We start from the raw sequence: 23,407 nt of genomic DNA, 5'->3' as shown, positions 1-23,407 counted from the left end.
AACGGGTTTCCTCTCTCTCATTCACACAGACGCCTGGCATCATGTAGGGACTAATGTGGAATCTAAATCTGGACCTTGTTGATAGAAAATGGCAGGTCACACTGTTTGGCATGTGACTCTTGCAAACCCCAGTGCAGGCAATGGTGCTAATAGATAATTGCCAGCTTAATAGGAGGTGACATGTTGTATGAGGCACTCAGAGCCAGTGACTCCGTCTCCAAATACCAAGCTTTATTGAAAATTCAACCTCCACACTTTTTCTATTTCAGATAGAGGCTATGAAGTGTTTGTTTGAACTGATTTCAATTTCTCTTTTTATTCATTTATTATTGTATAATGAACTATATCTTTCCTTATGCACAATCTGCTTGTGTAATAAAATGTTCCTTAAATTATGAAATTTTATAATTAATTGTTGCAACACAGACAGATTTTATGACACTTTTAATGAAACTAGATTTGGTAATACTGCTATTAGCACAACTGCAACCACATAATGTAATTAATTAATTTACATTACACGCAATGGATGCACACATGAAAAGCTTCCTTGCCTTTCTCTTTGTCAACTTTTGTTCATAGATTTCGCCAATTTGCGTGCAGAGCTCTGTGTCTCTCGCTTCCTAACACTACCCTCACACACAGGAAGCAGACGTCCTCTCACAGACGCATGCACACACTCGCCATAACCATTCGCTGTGGACTCACACCCCCTCGCTTCGCCTCCCACTCATCCTACTGATTGGAGTTGTCAGGAGTCAGAGGGTCACAGTAGACGATGTCAATAGGCCTCATTCGCACAGAAGCACACACACACACATATGTAGTGGCACTAAGGGAGAGAAGCAGACAAAATTTAAAGACAGACAGTTATTCAGTCCTATCTTAAGTGTGGATAAACACACCCCACAATCGCCCCATCATGTCAACAGCCGTGCATCTGCTTACTATGCCACTCATCACAGACTTGTATGGCGGCACCACTGAAGAGCATTAAATTTATATTCATTATTCACCAGTCAACCGCCTTGATTTCAGTGATTGGATATACCCTCTACCACCTACAGGCCCCTCCCCTCACTTTCCTCAGTCCCATGGGAAGGCTCAATGTCTCCCCTCAGCTCCTAATGTGTGTGTGTGTGTGCCGGTTAAATGGTGCTGGATCTGTGGCAGTAAGAAGGCTTTTGGGATATAAGTACCAAGCACATATGGCTGAATGGGTTTGATCAGTACTTAAAAGAGAATTGGATAATCCATTATAGTTTGGTACACACAGTTACAGCTGTAGAGTAGTGTTACTGAATGTGGGGAAAAATGGAGATAAAGCTGCACAAACTCTGATTAGTGATGTGAGTTGAGTCAGCATCAGTCGAGTCTCAAGACTACAAGTTTGAAAATGACAAAAAAAAAGTAAGTAATACCAGACCTCAATCAACCCTCATGTCTGCCTAAAGCTAGCTTACGTAAGCCACAAGTAGCATAATAAAAACTGTGGGTAATGTAGAAACCAGGTTTTCAAAAAAGGATGTGGACTTAAAAAAGTGCAATCTCTGGCTCAACTCTTTAAATTTTGATTGTGTTTGTCCAACAAACAAGTAGCATCAGTACAAATGAATACATTATGTGCACGGACAGACAAATATCCCAACTGGAACTGGAAATGACAACAAACAAGAAGCTAAATTCTGTTACTTAATTTTACTTATTCCTATCTCTGCTTGTGCTGACCTTGATTCTAGATGCTTTAGTATAACAGTTTGATGATAAAAAAAAAAAAAAAAAATCTCAGCCTTGTTAAAGCCTTGTTAAATTATCCGGGTAGGTAAATGAAGCGCCTTTTTAATCTCCTCCATGCCTTCTAGGTCCGTTACAATTAGCTTCAGGTAATGGGTGAAACCACCAACATGCAGCATCTCAGTAACAACATGCTCATCAGAAAGAATCAGGAGCAGCAGAGCCCAGCTGAGAAGGAAAACAGACTATGTCTTGTTTGTTTGACAAGACATTGGCTTAGCTATCTTTATCTCTAACCATAAGCAGAGACAACCACACGCAAAAGCTCACAGGCAGTTTGCGCTCAAATTGTTTTGGGCACCTGTCATCCTCTATTATAATTAGCAAGTGGACGTCTAAATAATTGCCATCAGGCTGCGGCTGCTGTATCAGTGTTGGTAGCCAAAGCCCCAGCCCTCGCCTTTAGTTCTAGTATTATTTAAAGGGCCGGCGCGCCTTCGCAAAGCAGTGCCCTCAGCAAAGTCTTAAGCTGTGTATTCAGTCAGCGACAGCATCTAGAGCCCTGAAAATAATTAACTGACACAAGATGGTTTCACCATTTGTTTTGTCCACACTTGTCCCTGGCACTCACAGACGCACACATGCACTCTCATACAGGGAGCTTTTGATCATAACTGTGACACTGCCAGGAGAGAAGGAGGTAACACACTTATCCCAGTGGGGACTGAGGATGGTTGTAAAAGTAAATGAGGCAGATGGGTCTGTCTTAAAAAAAAATGAGAAAGCTCCTTTGAGGAATAAAGTTAGAATAGTTAAGTTGAAGCGCTGTCTTCACTTCGTTGACAGCGAATCAGCTAGAGTGTGATTGCTGTGAAGTAAAAGCATGCTCGCAGTGCAACCTAACGTGACTGCACAAACCTGTACAAACAATGTCATATTGTTTTTATTGTCATAAAAATGTCCAACGGATATGATGCAGCTGCTGAGTCTGTTAGTTAAGATGTAGATACAGGGCCATCATCCCGTCATTGTGTGTGTCTGTGCGAGTGTGTGTCAGAATCAAGCTTGCTATATGTAGCTATAAAGAGCTACGCTCCAGGGTCGGTGAGAGCTATCCCGGAGTGTATCGCCAGCCGTAGCGTGACAACTTGACTCACACTTGTCGCTCTCCCCTCTCCCCCTTTTCCCTCCGATTACACTGATGCAGTGCTATTATTTATGTCAAGTCTCACACACACACACACACACACACACACACAGACTGTATATATTGCTTATCCACAAAGAGCTGTTGCATGTGGGAAGCCTGTGGGTCATCAGGCTCATCTCCACCAACCCCCTCGTGCTCGGCAGCGCCCTCGCGGTGCTGATAGCGGTGCTGCTTGGATTAGCCAGTCGGTGACTTTCAGTTCAGTCCAACAGCAGCTGCTGCCTCTCCAAACCAGCCACTTTCCAGAAAAACATCTCCCGGGCTTCTTAATGTCCCCCGGAACACACAAAACAACACACACGAACACAAACGCACTCTCTTCCCTTCCCCCTCCGCTGTAACACCCTTCCCCCTACTCTCTTTTCTACAGGCTACCTCTGTTGCACTCTTCCTTTGTTGTTATCTCACTGCACAGTTGTCTATGTATGTCAGCATGTCTGTGTGTGTGAGCATGTTTGTCTTTCTCTCTCACTTTCTAGTTCTGTAATTTGTCTGACATGTCCTGAAAAGCCCCCGTTTGGAGAGACATTAGCATAGAACCGCTTAGAGTGCAGTGGTGTCTACAGAAATCACTTACTGTACAGAAATGGATAGGGACTTCTGTGGGGGAGCTGTTCTCAGTGTCCCCTAAAAGCGCTTAACAACCAGTGTCACTTCTGTTATGATCTTTGTGCAAGTTTCAGGATCTCAAATAGCCTAGATTTGCAGGTTCTCCAGTCTCATGTGGTACAAACTGAGACTTGCAAAATAAATTAAAAAACTAAAACAGCATGTAGAGAACTGTGTGTGACGAATCATGAGCGTTATTAGGTTGAAGCTCACTGAGCTACTAGCCCAGCCTTTTTTGTGTTGGTCTATTTTCCATGTTGCCTGCTCAGCAAGCACTCTCCATGGTGCTGACTGAGAGGGGGCAAACTGGTGCTGTCCATGGTGCTATCATCACTGGTCCTATTTCAGTTGGTCCTTGCTGAGCTACAGCTGACTATGTTTGCTTTTGTCGGCTCTGTCCTTTGTGCTACCTCATCTGTTTCTAGCAGGAGCGCGTGCCATCCGCAGTGCTAACGCTGCTGGTTTCGGACAGGATGCAGTTTGAGCTGCCCAGTAACCACTTACTTCAAGCGGAGCCAATGTCTGCCACAGATTATAAGCTGCTAACTGGATCCATTTTCTGAATCCTCAGGAGCAACCTTTTTTTTCATATTCAGTTCACATCCTGCTAGTTAAATGCGTATGTGGAAGCAGATTTGTCTTTGCTCTAGCTTATGCGATGTATCTTACTGCATTGTGCAGTAGGAGGAGTGTCACTGGCAGTCTAGTAATGCTCTGCAATTTTGATTGACCACATTTTGCGCCATCTGCTGCCAGTCTGCTCTCAGCAGGATTTCTTTTTTTTCACTCACATTAACTTTTAGAACATTAATTCATGTTTTCTTGTGCAAGATTAGGTAGAGTTAAGATTAATATCTAATTTGTAATTTTTATAAGTCGCCGTAGTGTTGCTCAGGAACACCTGTGAAGGTATGGTACATAGAGAAAACTGTTTAAGGTGGTTAACCTCCAAAGTTCTTATGCATTTTCTGATGATTTGTAGAAAGATAAACATTACAGGAACTGCTACACAGCAACCAGAACCAAAAGCCATGAGTTTAAAGAAGACTTTATAATTTGTAAATATCTTATTTGGATCAAGGCTAGAATCTGAAAGCATTTGCACAAACTTATGTAATTTAGACTGTGACTCTTGTGTCAACCAGCAGTCCAGGGTGTTATTTTTGTCATGCTTCTTGTTCAGATGTTGCTGCTTTAAGTAGTATAAACAAATTAGCTTTGTACATATGGTTACTGGGAAGCTGGGTTTACTTTGATCTCTTTTAGTGAGGTTGCATCTAAAGATATGAGGGCACGTCTAAAAATAGTAATCTTGCATGGACCTGGTAGCCATCTACCAGGCAGAGAGAACTCTAGATAGGAAATTAAGACCAGGTATGGGGATGTTTAGCAGAACGCTATTTTATTTCATCCCTCATATCTTATTACTTCATCAAGACACTTGTCTTGTTCGCTAATAATATCCCAGCCCAATTTTCTATGTCAACATTCTCCGGCTAAACTTAATTTAGTTGCTTATTTAACTAGCATCTTGTCTTAGAAGTGCTGGCATGACAGCTCTCTATATAAATTGCACTCCTACACCTCTGTCTCCCACATACAAATGCTTCAACGTGTCCCTCAGTTCACATTGGGGTGACCAGGGAGCTTTTCTAAGCCAATGCATCTCAGCACTCAACAAATGAATTGGCATATGAGGCAGCAGAGCTTCAGAGTGTAAGAGAGCACGGGGACTGCCGCTCTTGCAGATTACAAACCTTGGCAGAGGCTGATGTTAATTAAAGGCTCTGTTCAGCACTTTCCAAATTAGATGTGAAATGTTAAGCAGGAGGGGTTTGCCATTAACGTGGTGCTCAGCAAGACCTCTGACCCTGGCTGAGGGCAACGTGTCCTTGAGACATAATTGTGCTCACCTTGAGTGCTTCTTTGACGGAAAGAGCAAAGGGAGTCGAGAGGAACAGGCTAGTAAAGTGTGTATAGCTTCCTTTTGCTATAGAATAGAATGTGCTACTTGTACATTTTCCCTCTTCTTCCATTAAGCTGTCGAGAGGTTGAAACAGTTTGCCTTTCACCCTCGCTCACCCTTGTTCATGTGCTTTGATAGCCACAGGAGGAATGTATTGGATTGCAACCATGTGAGGGATACACCAAATTAGACCATTTTCACTTACCAAATGTTGGAAGTCAGATTTGAGCGGCTGCCAGTTTTCTGTCTCTTATGTTGTCTGAAATAGATTTTTTTTTCCTTTCCCAGCTCCTGAAGCTAACAGTTTTTGGCACCATACCAAGATGATCCCAGATAAAGATATTTTATGAGATGGTGCAGACGAGTACTCTCCAGTGTGCAGCCCCAGTTATGTCGAGAGCGCTCCTTTGTCTGTGCCTACATGTCCATCACGCATTTACTCCATTTCCTGCTTCTCCTGGTATTTATGTCACAGGGCTACTTGAGGCCACATTCAACTGTAGTTGTTTATTTTGTACATTTTTTTTCTGTGATGTGAAATTTAACCTGTATAATTGAACAAGTGTGATCTTAACTTTGACGTTTAGGCGAGCAACAATGCTAAACTTGTCAAAACCTTCATATTAATATGTTTGTGATGAATGAACAACCTGTCATTACCAGATTCCTCACTGTTCCTACAGCTGCACAACCACCTACAGAGCGCTTTCCCTCAACAGATGATCATCACTCGCAAAACCATCAGAAGAGCCGCATGTTGATTTCTACAGTCGCATGCTTCCTGCTATTACAATATGTTGCAAGATGACAGAGTTACCCCGGAAGGGGACCAAGTCATGAGCAGAGGAGACACAGAACTAGGTCAGCTCCTAGGCGTTTGTTACATCATACATATTCATAAACAGCACCCAGTTGTTGCAGAGTGAACTCACTCCACACAGACTGTTTATTCTGCTCATTGGGCCCTCTTCTCCGTTTAAATGTTAAATAGTGATTATGCATCATCATGGTAATATGAGCAGTTGACTTGTGCCTGCTGCATTTACATACATTTTTCTCCTATACCGTGAATAGCACATATACTTTTATTATCACATATCATGGTATCATACCTTACCATCTGAAAAAGTCATGCTTTTATTTGGATTTCGAACATCTGCACTCCCAGACCTAGAAATGTTAAGACAATATGAAAGTAATTGACCTTCGACATTTTAGTAAAGTCACTTACTTGCTTTCTTCTGTGAGTTCAAGTGAGATGATATCTCTCTCATGTTTCTCTATTAAATATGAAACTACAGCCTATATCTATTAGCCTGTTTAGCCAGTTAGCTTAGCTTGACCTAAAGACTGGAACTAGGAGGTATGTATACTAGTGACTGTATGTTTTTTAGCCATGACTAGTGACTATGTATTTTTTTTTGCCATGACTAGTGACTATGTATTTTTTTTAGCCATGACTAGTGACTAAGCTGGTTTCTGCCATGATGGCAGGAAAAGAAACTTGCACCACACATGATACCAAGTAAAATAACAATATAAGAATTCTTAAAAATAATAAAAATTCCCATCACGGCAATCCTAACCAGCAGATGCCGTGTTCAGATGACTTTCTTCTGTACCAGAAACCCAAAATCTTTAACTACTGTATAATAATGTTTATGAATGATGTGTACTGGTCAGTGCAGGGCTGTGATACAACATGCAACATGCATGTGATACAGGGGGAGAGATCCAATGATAAGATTCAATGTATGCCGACACAGTGGTGTGGTGGTTAGCGCTGTCGCCTCACAACTAGAAAGGCCTGGGTTCAAATTGTCGGTTCTCCGGGTACTCCGACTACTATGAATGTGACTACAGTGATGGTTGTCTGTCTATACTTTAAATGTCAACTCAAATCTGTGGTAGACTGGGGAACTGTCCATGGTGTACTCTGCCTGTCACCCAGTGACTACTGGGATTTGCTCCAGCGCTTCCTTGAACCTTAACTCAAAAAGCAGTTAAGAAAATAGATGAATGGATAGGTGGGTATTGCAACACTGTGAGCAAGGTGATATATTTCAATATCGTTTAATTTTAGTAAAACTGTCATGGTGGGTTTTTATACTATGTCTAAATAGTCATAATAAAATCTGAGTTTAAAAAAAAGTTTACTTTTATATGCAATCAGAACATCTGTTTATAAGTCAGGGGTTTAAACAAACACAAAATGGACAATAAATCTTAGCATCTAAACATTTATCTGTTATCTTAAGCTCTTCTCCTGTTAAGGGTTGTGTAAGTACTAGAGCGGATCCCAATGCATGTAAACAATGAATTGGACATCAGTCAGTGTCCAGGTTGTTGAGAATTGATAGAGTATTATAAAAGATAATGTTGTAAATATTGAAATCACAGGTTTCTCATTAATTCTGACCATCTTCAGTTACTTGCTTATATAATTTTACCATGAAAGCAGTTGTTCAGTGAATGGACCCATTCTTAATTTCGGTACAACACTGGACTTGACCTTCATCCACTTTGAATAAAAAGGAGCGTTACAGGAGAGTGTGGGAGAATGCATGCAAACTGAGTCAGTCACAGGGCTATGAATTGCACTGTTAGTTCAAAACATGATGCTATTTCTGCCAGCTACTGTTATTCACTCAACACTAATACAATCAGACACTCCAACACAACGATTATGCAGGGGGCGAGATTGACCTCTTGTAAACTCCTGGCTACAGTGCTGTAGTTTCAGAATCATTTGTGAGGTTTGGAGAGAAAAAGAGCGAAACATAAAGAAAATGGAAGCTTAACCTAATATAACATTTATGTGTTGATTGTCTGTTCCCGGCATGTAAACCTGTTTTATTTAAAATATACTGTAGACATGATTTTTTTAAATCATCTAACATCTCTTTCACTACATTGTTGAGGTAATTTTTAATTAAAGAGCTTCTTTTAAGAAATAAAATTATAATTTGCACCTCTGGGCGGTTGTGTTTGATGCCAGCAGGTGGCTATTAACGCTATCTCTAGCCCCGTTGACAGAATTGGAAAGGCCCCTTGTTCATTGTTACAACCTGCCATAAACATTTCATTACAGGAGTCCTCAACCTATATTTTAGCCCTCCCCACTCTGCAGTCAGAGCAGGTTCGTCAGTTGAAGAATAGAAACTGTGGGAAATGGAGAAAATGGAGTTGGAGATGAGGGTGACAGGAAGACTCTGAGGAGCTCATGCTGAAAATATTGAAGGCAAGGAGAATGTTAAAGTCAAAATGAGAAAAAGAAAAAAGGGGATGATAGATGGTGCCGAATAAAATAAGTTATGAAGCAAAGGGGATCAGGGCCCATGTGCAAACTTGAGCATGCTGCTGGTCTTTATTTTAAAGAGCAGACTTTTACAGACAACAGCGCAAACTCCTACATGGGCCTGCTTATGGTATAATCCAGCTCAAGGTGTATGTTGCTTGTGTGAGTGTGAGGTTCAAAGGTGGTCTCATTGCCTTTGTTTTGCTAAGCATGGCTGCAGCGCACAATGCACCGACTCCCCGGCTTCTTTTCTTAGAGCGGCAGAGAATTTGCGTTTGTTATTGATCCATTCGCATGTAAACAGAGCATCTCCGGTCTCCAGCTCAAGGTATGTATGCTCAGGAGTCTTCCAACAGAAGATGGCATATGCTGTAGTATTCCCCACTTCTATTTTTGTGCATGGCTTCTGTGATATAACAATTCTCTTGATAGCGTCTACTGCTAAAAGTGAAGTATAGTACACTTGCGCAAGAGGAAAATGTCATCCGCTGGTCAATTTTGCATCAACGGGAATGTTTGTCCTACATTTTGTATATGATTCTAAAAATACAGAAGAAGTAGTTCCTGTTTGTCAGAATAATAAAAGGATTTATTACACAGACAAGAAATGGTTTATTTTGCACAATAAGAAGTGTAGTACGAGTACATACACAAAAACAGGCACATGCTGTTAATTTCTAATTGGTGATTATTTGCTGTGATCGCAAAGCTACAACATCCATTGACTGTATGACCGGATTATCTAATCCTTGCAGTCATTAGACCATAAGCACAGGGTCTTTTTGGTATACTGTACGTTGACCTGAGGTTACGTCTGCTTGGACTGCGCAGAGGCCATTCGAGAGGCTTTAATCCCACTGTGTTCCATGCTCTGGGTACTTCTGTACGCCTGGCTGCTCTCACTGAGTCTTTCTTCTCCCTGCTCATCTCTCCCCTCACCATCACCACACTCTTCATATACAACTGGGCTGCTGCAAGGGGTCAAATGTCACCCACTTGGGATTTCTCCGTCTCTTTTTGTCATTGCTGAGCCTGATGATTGCTGTGGCTGTGTGTGTGTGTGAAGGAGAGGGAGAGAGAGGAGCACAAAAAAATAGGGCAAGAGAGTATCTGAGAGCATTTGAATCTGAGAGTATGCAAGAGATGGCTGGAGAGAACATTCTTGTGTATGACTGATTTTCTGACGGAGTTTGAGGAGATCTGGGGTGGCTTAGGGACAGAGCTCCCCTTCTTGGTGCTATAAAAATAGCCATTACAGCATGGAAAATCACAGTTCGCCTCTTGGACAAACCACATCTGTACTAGGTTGGGCAAGAAATAGGGGCTGAGGGAATTGTGTGGGGTTATCTTTATAGGCAACCAGCTGAGACCACATGCAAGAAACATGGTAATTGGTATTCAGGCCATGGCTGTGACAGCTTCCCACACAGTACTTACCACATACACAATCCTTTCTGTTGCCACGGCGCCAAGTCCAGCGAGAGTTTCCTCGACGACAGAGATGAACCTGTCCACTTCCAGAAACTCCCGGTAAATTCCCCAGCTCCATCAGCGCTAGACAATTAAACTGGAGACTTTTCAGCTTCTCTTTATTTCCTATTTTCTACCCTCTCCTCTCTCTGTTCAGGTTCTGAGCAGTTATTCACGTTTCGTTCAGTGTCATGTTTAAATGATGGCACTGTTAATAAGAAATGCTGTGGTTTTACATCCCATGTTGGTGGATGACTACTGGAACTCGTCATCAAGCTCCAAGCCATATATCCAATACAAAATTTTAATTATTTTCCTTCATGTAACTTCCTACTATTTTGGATGTTTACTAAATATATTTGCGATTAAGCTGTGCCAATTTGAACTAAAATTGTCATCCTGTCCAAGATGTACACAAACAAAACCTTGTTATTCTTCAAAAATGTCTTCGATGAGCAGTTTTTAATGTTATCACTCCATTAAATGAGTGTATATACATATGTGTGTGTGTGTGTATACATTATCAAATTATATCACCTCCATAATTATGGTTTGCCTAGGACAAACTGCGCACCATCTGAAGTACGCTATTAAGTGCACATCATCAATATGTGTTATAATTAGGCAACCTCTAGTAGCCTTGTAATTATGACAGGAGCAATAGTAATCATTAGTGACATGGTATAAGGGGAAACAAACACCCCAGGAGATCTGTATCAGTGTTGGTGCAGTACTTTGGTTAGTGCGTATTTTACCCTAAACTGTAATGGTTTGTGAAACCTAACAATGTATTTACTGTGACTTAACCTGCTTAGTTTGTTCAGCCACTTGATGCTGGCCCAGCAGACCACAGCATAGACAATGACACTGGCCTCCACAGACTTACAGCAGCATGATGCTGCAGACGTTAAAGGACCTCAGTCTCCTCAGAAAGTACATCCGACTCTGAAACTTTTTGTAAAGTGCTGATTAGTTCTTTGTCCAGTCCAGATTGTTGTCCAAGTACACTCCCAGGTGTCTGTACTCGGATACAACCTCCACCGGCTCCCCCTGTATAGAGAGAGGGTTGACAGGACTCACAGATGAACTAAAGTCCATCACCAGCTTCTTTGTTTTACTGATGTTGAGTTGAAGATGGTTAAGTCCACACCAGTGCACAAAACTGTCTACCACCCCCTGGAACTTCTGAAGATGACAGGACTCTGAGTTGTACCTGAAGTCTGAGGTATAGACAGTGAAGAGAAAGGGGGACAGAACCGTTCCCTGTGGAGCACAGTGTCAGACACACAGTTCTTCAGTTGGACGTACTGTGGGCGGTTAGTGAGGTAGTCCATGATCCTTGAAATCAGGGGAGTGTTGACCTGCATGTTTTTTAATTTCTCTCCCAACAGTGCAGGACGGATGGTGTTGAATGCAGTAGAGAAATCAAAAAACATGATCCTCACTAGGGCCCCAGGTTTGTCCAGGTGGGTGTAGGTGCCATGGAGCAGATGTATGATGGTGTCATCCACTTCAACTTGGGGTTGATAGGCAAACTGGAGGGGGTCAAGTGAGGGTTTGACCAGAGATCGGAGGGACTCCGAGGGATCAGTGTCTCAAAAGCCTCCATAAAATGTGAGGTCAGGGCCACTGGTCTGTGGTCATTGAGGACTCTGGGACTTGGGACACAGGAACTAGGCATGACCTTTTACACCCAAGAGGAACTCTCTCTAGATGCAGGCTAAGATTGAAGATCTTGTTGGAGATCTCCACATATCTGAGGAGCACAGGCTTTCGGGCTGATTTTATCTGGCTCTGCAGTCTTTGTGGAGTGAAGCCTGATCAGCTGTCGCCTCACCTGATCTGCTGAGATGGATACGTGTGGGTGGTGGCTGAGTCGTGTGGAGGAGGTGCTGAGGAGCCTGTAGTGAAGTGTGGGGGCTTCTGAGGCTCAGCCTGGAATCTATTGAAAATATATATTAATTATAATTAATTAATTATACTCCTCCGTGTTTTTATATTGAAGGCTTGGTTCCAGTTTCCTCCTGTAAGCCTCCTTTCCCTCCCTCTTTTTGCTGCCTCCTGTCACCTGAAAGCCTTCTTTTTGTCATTCAGGATGGCCATGATGTCTTGAGTGACTCAGGGCTCGTTTTTAGGAAAGCAGCAAAAATGATGTTTCCTTTGTAGTTCTTACCTGTGACAACTTTTCAGCAGAGTCTGGTGTCATTTTAGAGCGACAAAGACAGACAAACATATCATCACTGTGGCCACCTCTGCTACTCACACACTCCCTCTGACTTGTTTTATTTCTCTAATAAACATGTTCGGCAGCCCCCACACCTGGAAATACCAATTTTCTGTTTACAGGCAGTCCTAGATATAGCGGCCTATATTAAGAGCTCACTGTTTGGCAACACGCAGCTGTTGAGATGCAACAGCTCTGCATTGTTAATTTGTCTGACCTTTTGTTTTGTCTAGCTGCCGAGTGGGAGACTAGCAATCTGAAGAAGGTGGAAGAAGCCTATGAGACAGTCAACATGGAAATAAGGTAAGCGAAAGATGACAAAGGAATAGAAGCAGAGGTTAGGATCCATTGTCACACATTTGTGGCTAAATCCTCAACATTATGCACTTCTCACATTGCTGTTGTAAGCAGGGCTGCATTGTATGTAACTGGGCCTTAAAATAGACTCCATCCATCTGTGCTAAAGTAGTGAGGAAAGCTGCACAGTACTGATTTTGCACTGTGTGATACCTAAGGCTAATTTTAATGAAGAAAAACAAACGCTATTGGTTGCCTACTGTGCTCTGGTGGGTAGGCCTTTTCCAACTCATTTGGTAGACTGGTCTTGTCTATGAATTATCTGAAGTTCTTTGTGGCGTGTTTTCTCATGACATGGCACAGATTAATGTGGCCATACAGTGTTGATGCATTTTATTCTGTAGCATTGGTTTTAGCCTTTCATTTACATCACAGTGTATATGTCACACACTCCAACATGCTCACAACATAACATCTTAGAGGGCAAAAAGCCTTAGCAGGTTTCCTGATTTCCTGTTACATGTTTTAGCCTCCTCTCAGATGCTTTCACACAGCTCTGAGATAGCTTGCAAGTGCTGTTAAGTAGCCACTGCTGCTGGCCCCTGGGCCTGCAAACTGTTCATTATAGTAGGGAGAGAGAGGAGCCAACCACAGAGATGGCAGTTACCAAAAGGTCAGGGTTTGTCCCCCTTAACCAAATGCCTTTATGAGGGGGAAAAAGAGAGAAATAGAGCTGGCATGACTTCAGTTGCTCTATTTCTTTATTGTCCACCTTGTTTAGTTGCTCCTGGTCAAGTTACTCACTGTCATTTGTGTGTGTTGGAGCACTAGATATGGTCTCATCAGGCCGTATCGTGTAGATACGACCTTCCGTCAGCGCATGTGTGTTTTCATACTTCTCGGAAGTAGCACAAAATTAGATTATCTTTCTTATTAGTATATAATTTTTCTTTTAGCATTGTCTAAAGGCCAATTTCCGGAAAATTTCGTGCACGGTTGAACCCTGCCCCATCGGGTATCACATGCACACTCAGTTACGCAATCTGCATTGCTTTTCTGACCCTGAATCATCCCCTTACACCACCCTACCTTATCAACCTCAAGCGAAACAATCACCTTTCCTAAACATTTGTTAACCCCATTAGCAATTCTAGGTTATGAATATGGAAATAGGGGACTGTGCACCATTCGCGATTAGTAAAAGAAAAAGCAGCAGTCACCAGCACAGATAATTGGAGACACTGCATAGAAATTGGCTTTAAAGGACCACCTCATCAACATGCTGTCCAAGTAGTCGGCCACCAAAGGTGGCGAGGAAAATAAAGCTACATTGTCAGCAGACTTCCACCGTCCAGAAGTTATTAAAGTAGCTACCGCAGAAATGATCCGCACCCAAAAAAAAAACCAGCAGTGTCTATCGCATGACAAGAATCATTTGTGCTGTTCTGCAGATTCAGTCCAAAGTTCATTTATAGTCAAAGTTCAGCTTGTGCATACAAACCTTTGTAATATTAGAAGTTGAGAAGAAAAGAAACTACCACTACTGCAGCTTTACTACTACTGTGCTGCTGTGTGTCATGCTCAAATGTAAATGTAAAATATTTGAGTGTTTGTTTGTAATATAATGCATTTAATTTGGTTTCCTCAGTGATCTCCAGACGAAGCTGGCCATAGACTATGGAACAGATTGGGAGTTTCTCTTTTTGAACAGCCAGTGTTACAAGCTGAAAGTATATGAGTAAGTACTGACAGAATTATTGTTACTTTGATTTATGTGCTTGATTGTCTGACACAATATGTAATCTATTCCTGAAATATGTGACTGTGAACAGAAATATGCTTTCATTATATTATATTCTTTTTTAAAAAATACTAAATTTTCATTGTTCTGACAATTGAATATGAATTGTTGAAGCTTTTATTAATTATATCTGCTCTCAAGTAAATTAATGGAGAGCAATTACTTTTGCAATACCTGTGCTCTGCAGGTAGCCATAAAACCCAGTGGATAGAAAAGTAAAACAGTTTTAAAGAAGCATCAGAAAATCAATATGTTAACAAGAGGCAGGAATCCATCTTATTTTGAACAACTGTACTAAAACAAATTCTATCTGTAGCTAATGCGAACTATATCAGCGAAGCTCCACCATTTAAAGTTGATAATTTGTGAGCTCCAAGTCACCCTGGAGAAGCCAAACGGCTAAATCAACTAAATTTAATCAACAGAATGAGCTTCTTTTACTCTCTCCCGCTGCATCCCTATGGCCCCTGCTGGGGTAGAATCTGTTCTCCTCAGGATTGCTTGCCAGCTGGAGCTTTAGAAGCCTGTGGGTGGTTGCAGTTTTGAAAGAAAATTATTTGAGATCTGCACTGAGATCTGCACTGCAAATACTTTTTTCAGACATCCTTGGAATCAGTGGTTTTCCCATGCCCTTATACACCAGTGTGATTTGTTTGCTTAGTTTGCCATTTAGGAGGCAAAATCTGAGAAGGGAAGTTGCCGTTCTTGTACATAAGCCAGAGAAATCAATCTTAGTCTTTTTTACTGTAGATAGTATTAGATAACCACACTGCGCATTGGTTGTGAGATGGCTCCTATAATATTGATTGTCCCTCTGGAAATTTCAATGTGTTCAATTAATTGAACGAATTCTCACATTGGGGAGACACAAGTGGAGGAATGTTATGTGAGTTTGTGCCAGAGCCAGCAAGTAATCTCAGTAATAATACCAAATATGCACCTCAGGTGTCTGCAGCTGCAAGGCTGCATTTTTCTTTTTTTTTTTCACATTTTCCTAAACCAAAAACAAGGGCAAAACACAAGAAATCGAATGTGTTCATCTGCAAATGTCAGCCTGTCTGGCTGAAAGGCTTGCTATGTTAGTTGGTAACTGAGAGTTACTTCCAAGGCAGAGCTTCTCATCATTAGCTAACTAACTGTGTGGTGAGTTTACAGGTTACATTCAGAAAACCGATTGCAGTTTAACTTAATTCTGGTAGTTTGTCCTGCTATATTTTGGATTTAGGGAATTTTACACTCTTCTAACTCGAGCGGAACCCAACCAATCCATAATGCTCCCTTTAAGCCTTTCGTATTGTAATTTGAGTGCCCATTTAAGCTGTGGTGGTAATGTTGGCTTTATTAGTTGAGTGTAACACTATATAGTAGCATTCATATAAGTTAACCAAACCAAATGATTACAACAACTCCAAGACTGTATAATACTTGTAGAGTCATTCCAATTGTTATACACCAAACCAACTTATAGCTCTTAATGTTACAGCCTCAGCCTTTTACACAGAAACCCTTACTGTTCTGCTATCTTTCTTTCTTTCTTTGGATTCTTACACTCCGTGTTATTTTTCATCCATGAAGTCGCTGAAGAGCACATTATTCAGTGTCAGTTCATTTGTAGGTTCCTTGACCTGCCAGCACCTTCTCAGCAATGTACCAGTACCTCTCCCTGCCCTTCTTTATCCTTGCTGTTCACCTTAAACTGAGATCCTGAAAAGACTTGACATTGACAGACACATAAACCAACGGCTTTCTATAGCACTCCCTACTATGAACTTGAGTAGCCTTCTAGCAGCGCTACAGTTCTTCTCTAGTAATGGAACAGGATCAGAAACTCTCCAGCTTTTTGATCATTGGTAGAAACCATCTTACATCCACCCTCCCTGGTGTTTAGATCTCTCACATTTCATTAAATCGCTCCTTCTTTTTTTCTTTTTCTTGAGTGGGAGACAACATCGAAGAAAAGTGCCTAAAGCCATAAAACTTTGCTGAGCTGCACAGCTGCCTATCTTTAATAGAACTAATAGCTCTGCATTATTTAAATGAATGAAGTTCAGCTGATGGGAGTGTGGGGTGTGGCAGGAAAAATGTGACAAATTACTGTTCATTTGGTAAAGATGACACATATGGAACAGCTCGGTGTCTTAGACAGCCTTAACAGAGGAAATGGAGAGAGTTGATTGCTTTTTATTCGCACAGAGTCTGAATTTAGCACTGTTTACTCTTATATACTGCAGGCCAAGCTTGTTCATCTTGAAGGTGTATTTCATTTCAATCTCAGGGTGTTAGCTGAGATTTCTCCTTTTGTCTTTGTGAATGAGGATCTTCTCCTCTGCACCTCTTCGAGTTTTTTTCCTCAGCTCTGTTTGTGTCTTACTTGATGATGGTGTGAATCACTTCAGCAAAACTGAGGCTTAAAGCTTTCTCTTGTTTGACCAGGGAAAAAAAAATGAAATCACTTTGATTTCAAAGGGGGTAAAACAGCCTGTTGTTGAAAACCTTCAAGTAGAATAATTAACATCTAGATTAGAAGGTAAATGCTGTGCAGTCTCCTCTCCACATTGCCTTCTCATTAGTTTCTCAAAATACTTGGATGTGTTGTTATTTGAAAGGCTGATATTATGTTTTTTGTTCTAATGTGTTGTATAAATTTTTGACATTGGCTACCAATGTATCATATAGTAAAATGTCTAAAGCTGTAGGTGAAATGCACAGCCTGGCCACCCAAATCTCCTAACATCAAGCGAGGTGGACATGCTTAACTGGCTATTTGTTTTAGGCTCCTGCACCCACTGCACTCCCGCTCACCCTCTTTGGTTAGCTGCCAATGTTCTGTTCAGTGCTAGTGATAGCTTAAATGTTTTTGAAAATCATGATATCTCTCGCAGGAAGTGCCTTTTCAACAAAGAAAAATTACTTTGTTTACTTTACCCAAAGACGCAATGATGAAACCGTGGACAGACTTACAGGCTTTTTGTTGCACTTCAGTTGTTATCACACTCTGTTGTTGTTTCAACTGGGTATAGTTTGGCCCACAGGAAGACCTCCACAAGCTGGCCAATCAGAACTGATTGGGAATGGGGGGAAGGGATGCCTAAAGACAGGAGCTTAAATTTGCCTTATTAGTCAGAAGAGCTGCATAAATAAGGGCATTGTAATATGTATTTGCACTTTTAAATTAAAAATGTTTTATCAATGGAGCCCCAGAATAAAATATAAACCCTAAATGAAGTATTATAACTTTAATGTCATCCTTGCTATGTATCGCTGCACCTCTTTCTAGCCCGTGTTCCTTTTTTGCCTTACATCACATTTAAGCCATTGAAGCACACCTCCAAAAATTCACCGTTTAAAAACCCATGTATTTCCCCTGAAATGGTCTTTAAGGTGCTGGCGGGCCCTTATCACAATTAGGAATTGAAAGTGCAGGCTTCTTTGAGTGAATCAGAAATAAGCTTGGCAATTCAGTCAACACAGCCTGGCACAGCATGAAGGAAGACACCCCATAATGAGTTCTCAGAGGCGGAGTCCCTACCTACAGCAGAGTCTAATATTCCTCCTGTGGATTTGTTGACACTCCTCAAAGCAACTTAAATCGAAGGGCTGTGATTTATGCAAGACTGTCAGGTCAGATTGACTCAGAGAGACTCAGCCCCTGCTCTCATGTCATTAGAAAGTACAGCACTTCAGTGAGTCATGCCCGCCACTGTGGTTTAGCTTTGACAGAGAAGAGAGAAGGATAACGCCGCACAAGTGACACTTCCAACTGTCTGTAGAACATCACATGGCCTTAACACTGCACTGGGTTCTTCTAGGGAATAGACTCCATTAGGATAGCCTAGAGGGAGCTGTTTCGAATTGGATAAGCACCACAGCAAAGCGTGTGGTGCTCAGTCCTAGATGTGTCTGCTAACATGGAAATGAAGAATCATATATGTGGTACATTTTATAACAGCTGCCTGGTTTCATCTAGTTGCAAATAGGGTTTGACAGGAACATTGGGATCTTTAGACACTAAATTATTTCCTGCCTGCATGTGTATTTCTCAAAAATTAAAAAAATCAGTAAACTTCTTGCTAGTAATAATATTCATTTGAGCACCTGCCATGTCAGTTTTTTTCCTAGAAATACGAACAAGTTGTAAAAAGAATAAATTAGCTTTAAATTTTAATGTAATTTCACTCACAGTCATTTAGTGTGCTCAGCTGAAACATGAAGGCTTTTTGCTATTAGAAACTGATGTAATGCCAAAAGGCAAATCAGGCCACAGCTAACAGTCAAATGCATGCATGCACACAAACAAAATGAAAACCTTGTTTGCCTTGGTTCATCAGTGGGACAGAAAGGCAGAAGGCCTGGTTAACCATAATTGGAATGTTGTTAAAATAAGTGGTTGTGCTGCAGTGGCTGCTTATGCAGGCCCATGCCTTAGAGCATGAGCACTTTGTCACACCCAGTAGCTTTCAAATTATGATAGATGTGGCGCGGACACTGTTGTTAAATTAAAGCATGAAAATTAACATTGCTTTTAATGAGCTGTTCATGCAATTAATTAACTTCAAAAGGTCATTTGTCAATAACAAAGAGGGCAGAAAGATTTCACTCACCTGCTTTAACACTGTGTCTATGTCGAAGGCGCAACACGATCAGGATGTTAGCAGAGATACACCCCATGCGTCGACACAGGAGGCGGGCAGGCGCAGAACTAAGTGTAGGCTCCTGACATTTTGGAAATGCTCAGGGCCAACTATGCAATCACCGTAGTTGCATGTGTAAAATACATACAAACATTGGTCTATACCATGAGCACGAGTGGTTATTGACAAGTAGATTGATTAAAAACATCCTTTTTTTTGTTTAGTCAGGTTCATCTGATGAATTCAGCTCTCATAAACACAGTTTCCTGCTCCAGTAGCAGGTGAAGTCAACAACTAGTAGTTGGTGAACACATTAGCAGCTGAAGAGCCAGATATTAATTTGAGTAGTTGGTAGAAACCAAAAATAAAAACTAGGAGAAGAGAGAAAAGTGTTTTTAGATTCCTCCAATGGCCAGAAACCGTAATTCAAATGAATGCTGATGTTGCTCTGTGACTAGTATACGTCAAATATAGGTAAAGCTCCAAAAATGCTGGATCCTCCACATCCCACTTTATACGTCGGTACTGTTAAGGCTGTCTATACCTGGTAAAAGACTGTTTCTTTAAAATGTATTATCTTACATTTGAAATGCTGAATTTCTATAAATGTTTTTGGTCTTCAGCGCTCCTGAGCTGATCTATCATCTCTAGTTTAAGATGTTTATGATTGAGATCTATTTGCATGCCCTCGATTCTATTCATGTAAGGTTGGAGAAGACTTAGTCCTTCTGTTTCCTAAAAGCCTTGTTGAAGAGCACAGTCAGTTTATGCTCCTGATGAATCACTGCCTCCTGCAACCAATTGTGATTCAACAAAGCCCCTGGCTGTCAAGATGATGAGCTCTTCCTGTAGGCAGCTGAAGTCATGTGGAGATTCTGCCCAGTCCACAGCAGGGGTGACCATCTGAAGTAGCAGGAGTTTCCGTTAGTCCAGTAGACCTGTGGGCTGGCAGTGAGTGCATGTTTTTGTGGTGGGGTCATAAAATCATCACATCTCATCAGTCTTTGTTGTGCTGCCAATTTCATGGCCAGAGAAGTGGGCATTGAGCAGAGTATATGTGGGTTGGTTGTGTGGAAACAGTCTGGGACAACGTTTCGGAGATTTCTTGTTTATCACAGCTTGTCACAGCACACCAGGACGTCCTGTGTCTAAGTCAGAGTAAGTTGACGTAGAGCCAAGTAAATCATCTGTATTGTTTTCATTATTCTTCTAATTTGCTTCTCCTGTTGCAGCTCAAGTTAACTTTTTTAAATGCTTTCTGTTGCACTATAATCAGAGTACACAACACACTGCACAAAGACACCAAAACACGTGCTGCAGGATCTATGTGTGCTCTGGTTAGCCTGATTGAGTGTGCAGATGCCAATGCCAGATTTTATATTTAGGCTTTTAGATTGTGTGCAGTAAACTGGAGGACTCATAAATACACAATACAATGCTTTCTCTGAGCTCCATGCAGGCATTAACAAAGTATTTATTGACCTGAAAGTATCCTACTGGCCTTGTGTGGCATTCCTGCGAATCTCCAACTGTTAGGGTGCAAATAATTGGACACTTATCCTGCGAAACATACTTTTAATGTGCATAGCTGTATCCTAAATATGATACTGATGCAGGTGTGTGTATGTGTGCTAGACAACACAATAAAATAGTGTACATTGGCCTTGAATCCAATAGTATTAAATAATAGAGTTTGAAGAAACTCAGGGTCAAAATAACTGCTGCCTACCAGCAAATCACATGAATTCAAACCAGGGCTAGAAACTGTGGCTAACCATAATAATAATAATAATAATAATAACAACAACAATGTTCTCCACTAATCTGAGTGATTTAATTTGAACTAAAACAGACAATGAATTCATCCACAGGTTCAACAGAGAGCCCCAGGAGAGAATTAAGCATAAAGTAAAAATCAATAAAACCCAACAGCAAAGACTCTTTGAGTATAAAAATCGTAATCTTTGTGTTATCCAGTGTTTATATTATATTTCTTTTCATGCTGTGACTCATTTACGGCTCCTGCTGTGGCAACCTGAACCTCCTAGCGAGATCAACAGAGTTTATCTTATCTAATCAAAACTAATATAATCTAATTCAGTAACTGTTAGAACTTCAGTGAAAGCGTAATTATTACACTACACACCCCAAATTGTTTATTTCAATTAGATGAAGCGTGATAATAAATGTTTTTTATATTATTTCACTCTTTAGTAGTGCAGCTTGCTTTAAAAAAAGCAGCTTATCACCAGACTTAAAACACTGTGGTGTGACTCTTTACATGAATCATTTACTTCGACAACATTTGACACAGCATTTGAATCCACATATAGACAGAATTTTGTATCCAACATTTCAGTTTCTGGAAAGCCGCATTCACCACGTGTTGTATTAGCAATCCTGCCAAAGTAGACAGGTCCTATCCTCTAATGATAAACTGTATTTATTTACTTTCTTCACTTTCTGTTTGTGGTTACATTAGAGTGCTGTGCTGGGTCTAATCTTCTAACCTTTTAACTCGAGCATTTACTGGATTTAAAAGGGGTATTTGGCCCAATGAATGTGAATTATTAGGAGTAGCGATGAAATGGTGAAAATTAAGATATTATTGAAACACCAAAACACCTATAAATAAGAATGATATTTAACACGCAGAGGAACCTTGACATCCTAACGTTTCTACCTGAGAGAGGCACGTCCACTATGTTGCTCAAATAAAATAAGACTTTAAATGTTACATTTGAAAATGACGCCTTTCCAAATGTCAGACGATGAGATGAAAATGTGAGAAGCAAAGTCATGCTCACAAATAGAAAACGAACATGCTCTTTCTCCGATGTTAAGAGGTAATGTGTAGTTTCAGCCTCATTGTTAATGTACAGTTATGTAGACAATAGCGAATTTATTTATCCATCTATTATCTACATTTTTTTTAAAAATCTAAAAACTTTTGAAGGATATAATTTATTCAATATTGTTTAAAAGCTTGATTTCAGTATTGTTTCAGTATTATTCAGGTGTTTCCATTATGCTAACCCACCTGTTGTGTTCAATTTTGAAAATCCACCTACTTTTTTTACACTCATAAAAGGATTTTACATGATGTGAGTGATTATAGCCAGGCTCAGAGTTTCGCACCATTGTTTTCAGTGCATCTCTTAAACACAGCCTGTATTGTGCGAGGAGAGAGACGTTTAAAGTGAGCTGTAGTGACTTGTGAACAGATGTTGCACAGTCACTTTCCAACTCTCAAAGCTTCTGATTTTTGGCTCAGTTCTTCTTCATTGTAAATGTGGGAACTCTAATTATCACCTTAAGTTATGTTGAAGTATAATTCCTAACGTGTCCTAGTGTTAAGAGCCGTTTATTACACCTTTGAGGAGGAAAAGTGTAAAATATTATTTTGAGCCAACTTGCTTCACACCTACAGATAATCCTTTACATTCCATAATTCAGTTCAGGCATTTTAATGACCCATGCAGAGTGTTGTGTCCCTTAGTTTCTATCATAACATCAACATGCCTCAACCTTCACCTATTTTGAGAAGAAAATAGCAGCAATAATAGTGTAACTTGAGTGATGGCAGGGGGAATGCAGCTTTAAATGATCTGCCAGAGGCTGTTTGCCTCATTGCCCTTAGTGATGGCTCTAAAAGCTAAATTGGCTTCAAGTTGGGCTTGTTTTGTTTCCCATTTTTCGCATATAAATTGAGGCATCTTTTGAGGGAGAGAGGCTCTTTGCCTATGCATTATAATTTTTTTTTCCTGGGTAATTTATGTGGGAACGAGGTCTCTGCTGTGCATTCACTTTCTCTCTTTATGTTGTTTCACAAAAGCAAAGCATAATATGAAAAAAAAAAGATCTACCTTTTGCATTGACTCTCAGTTCTGCACAAAGTATTTGAATGGCAAAATATGATAAGCTGTCAGCAAAGCGAACTTCAATCCATCTCATACCACCATACGTTTTATTTAAACTTGCATTTGTGATTCACCATGTGGAAAATGGAAGTAAACTGAAAAATGGTCTGCTTCAGTGTGTCTTCTTTAAACTAGCTCTAGAAGGATGAAGGAAGGATAAACTTGGTCTTTGGGCTGCCAGCAAACTCTAAATTCAATTATGAAGTGAAAGGAATTGCACTGACCCAACTTCGCAATGATTGTGATG

General features: G+C 40.7%; 1 protein-coding gene across 1 annotated transcript in view; it reads left to right on the top strand.

The window, feature by feature from the left end:
* LOC113157483 (glucosidase 2 subunit beta-like) overlaps nucleotides 1-23,407 on the top strand; it is a 116,409-nt gene that overhangs the window by 63,798 nt on the left and 29,204 nt on the right. The window contains exons 11-12 of the mRNA XM_026353001.1: nucleotides 12,745-12,814; nucleotides 14,457-14,546. Of these exons, the coding sequence (XP_026208786.1) occupies nucleotides 12,745-12,814; nucleotides 14,457-14,546 (160 nt within the window). The remainder of the gene's footprint in view (nucleotides 1-12,744; nucleotides 12,815-14,456; nucleotides 14,547-23,407) is intronic.

The sequence above is a fragment of the Anabas testudineus genome, chromosome 18, assembly GCF_900324465.2.
Source record: "Anabas testudineus chromosome 18, fAnaTes1.2, whole genome shotgun sequence".
Taxonomy (NCBI): Eukaryota; Metazoa; Chordata; class Actinopteri; order Anabantiformes; family Anabantidae; genus Anabas; species Anabas testudineus.
This window is presented reverse-complemented; position numbering and strand designations above follow the sequence as displayed.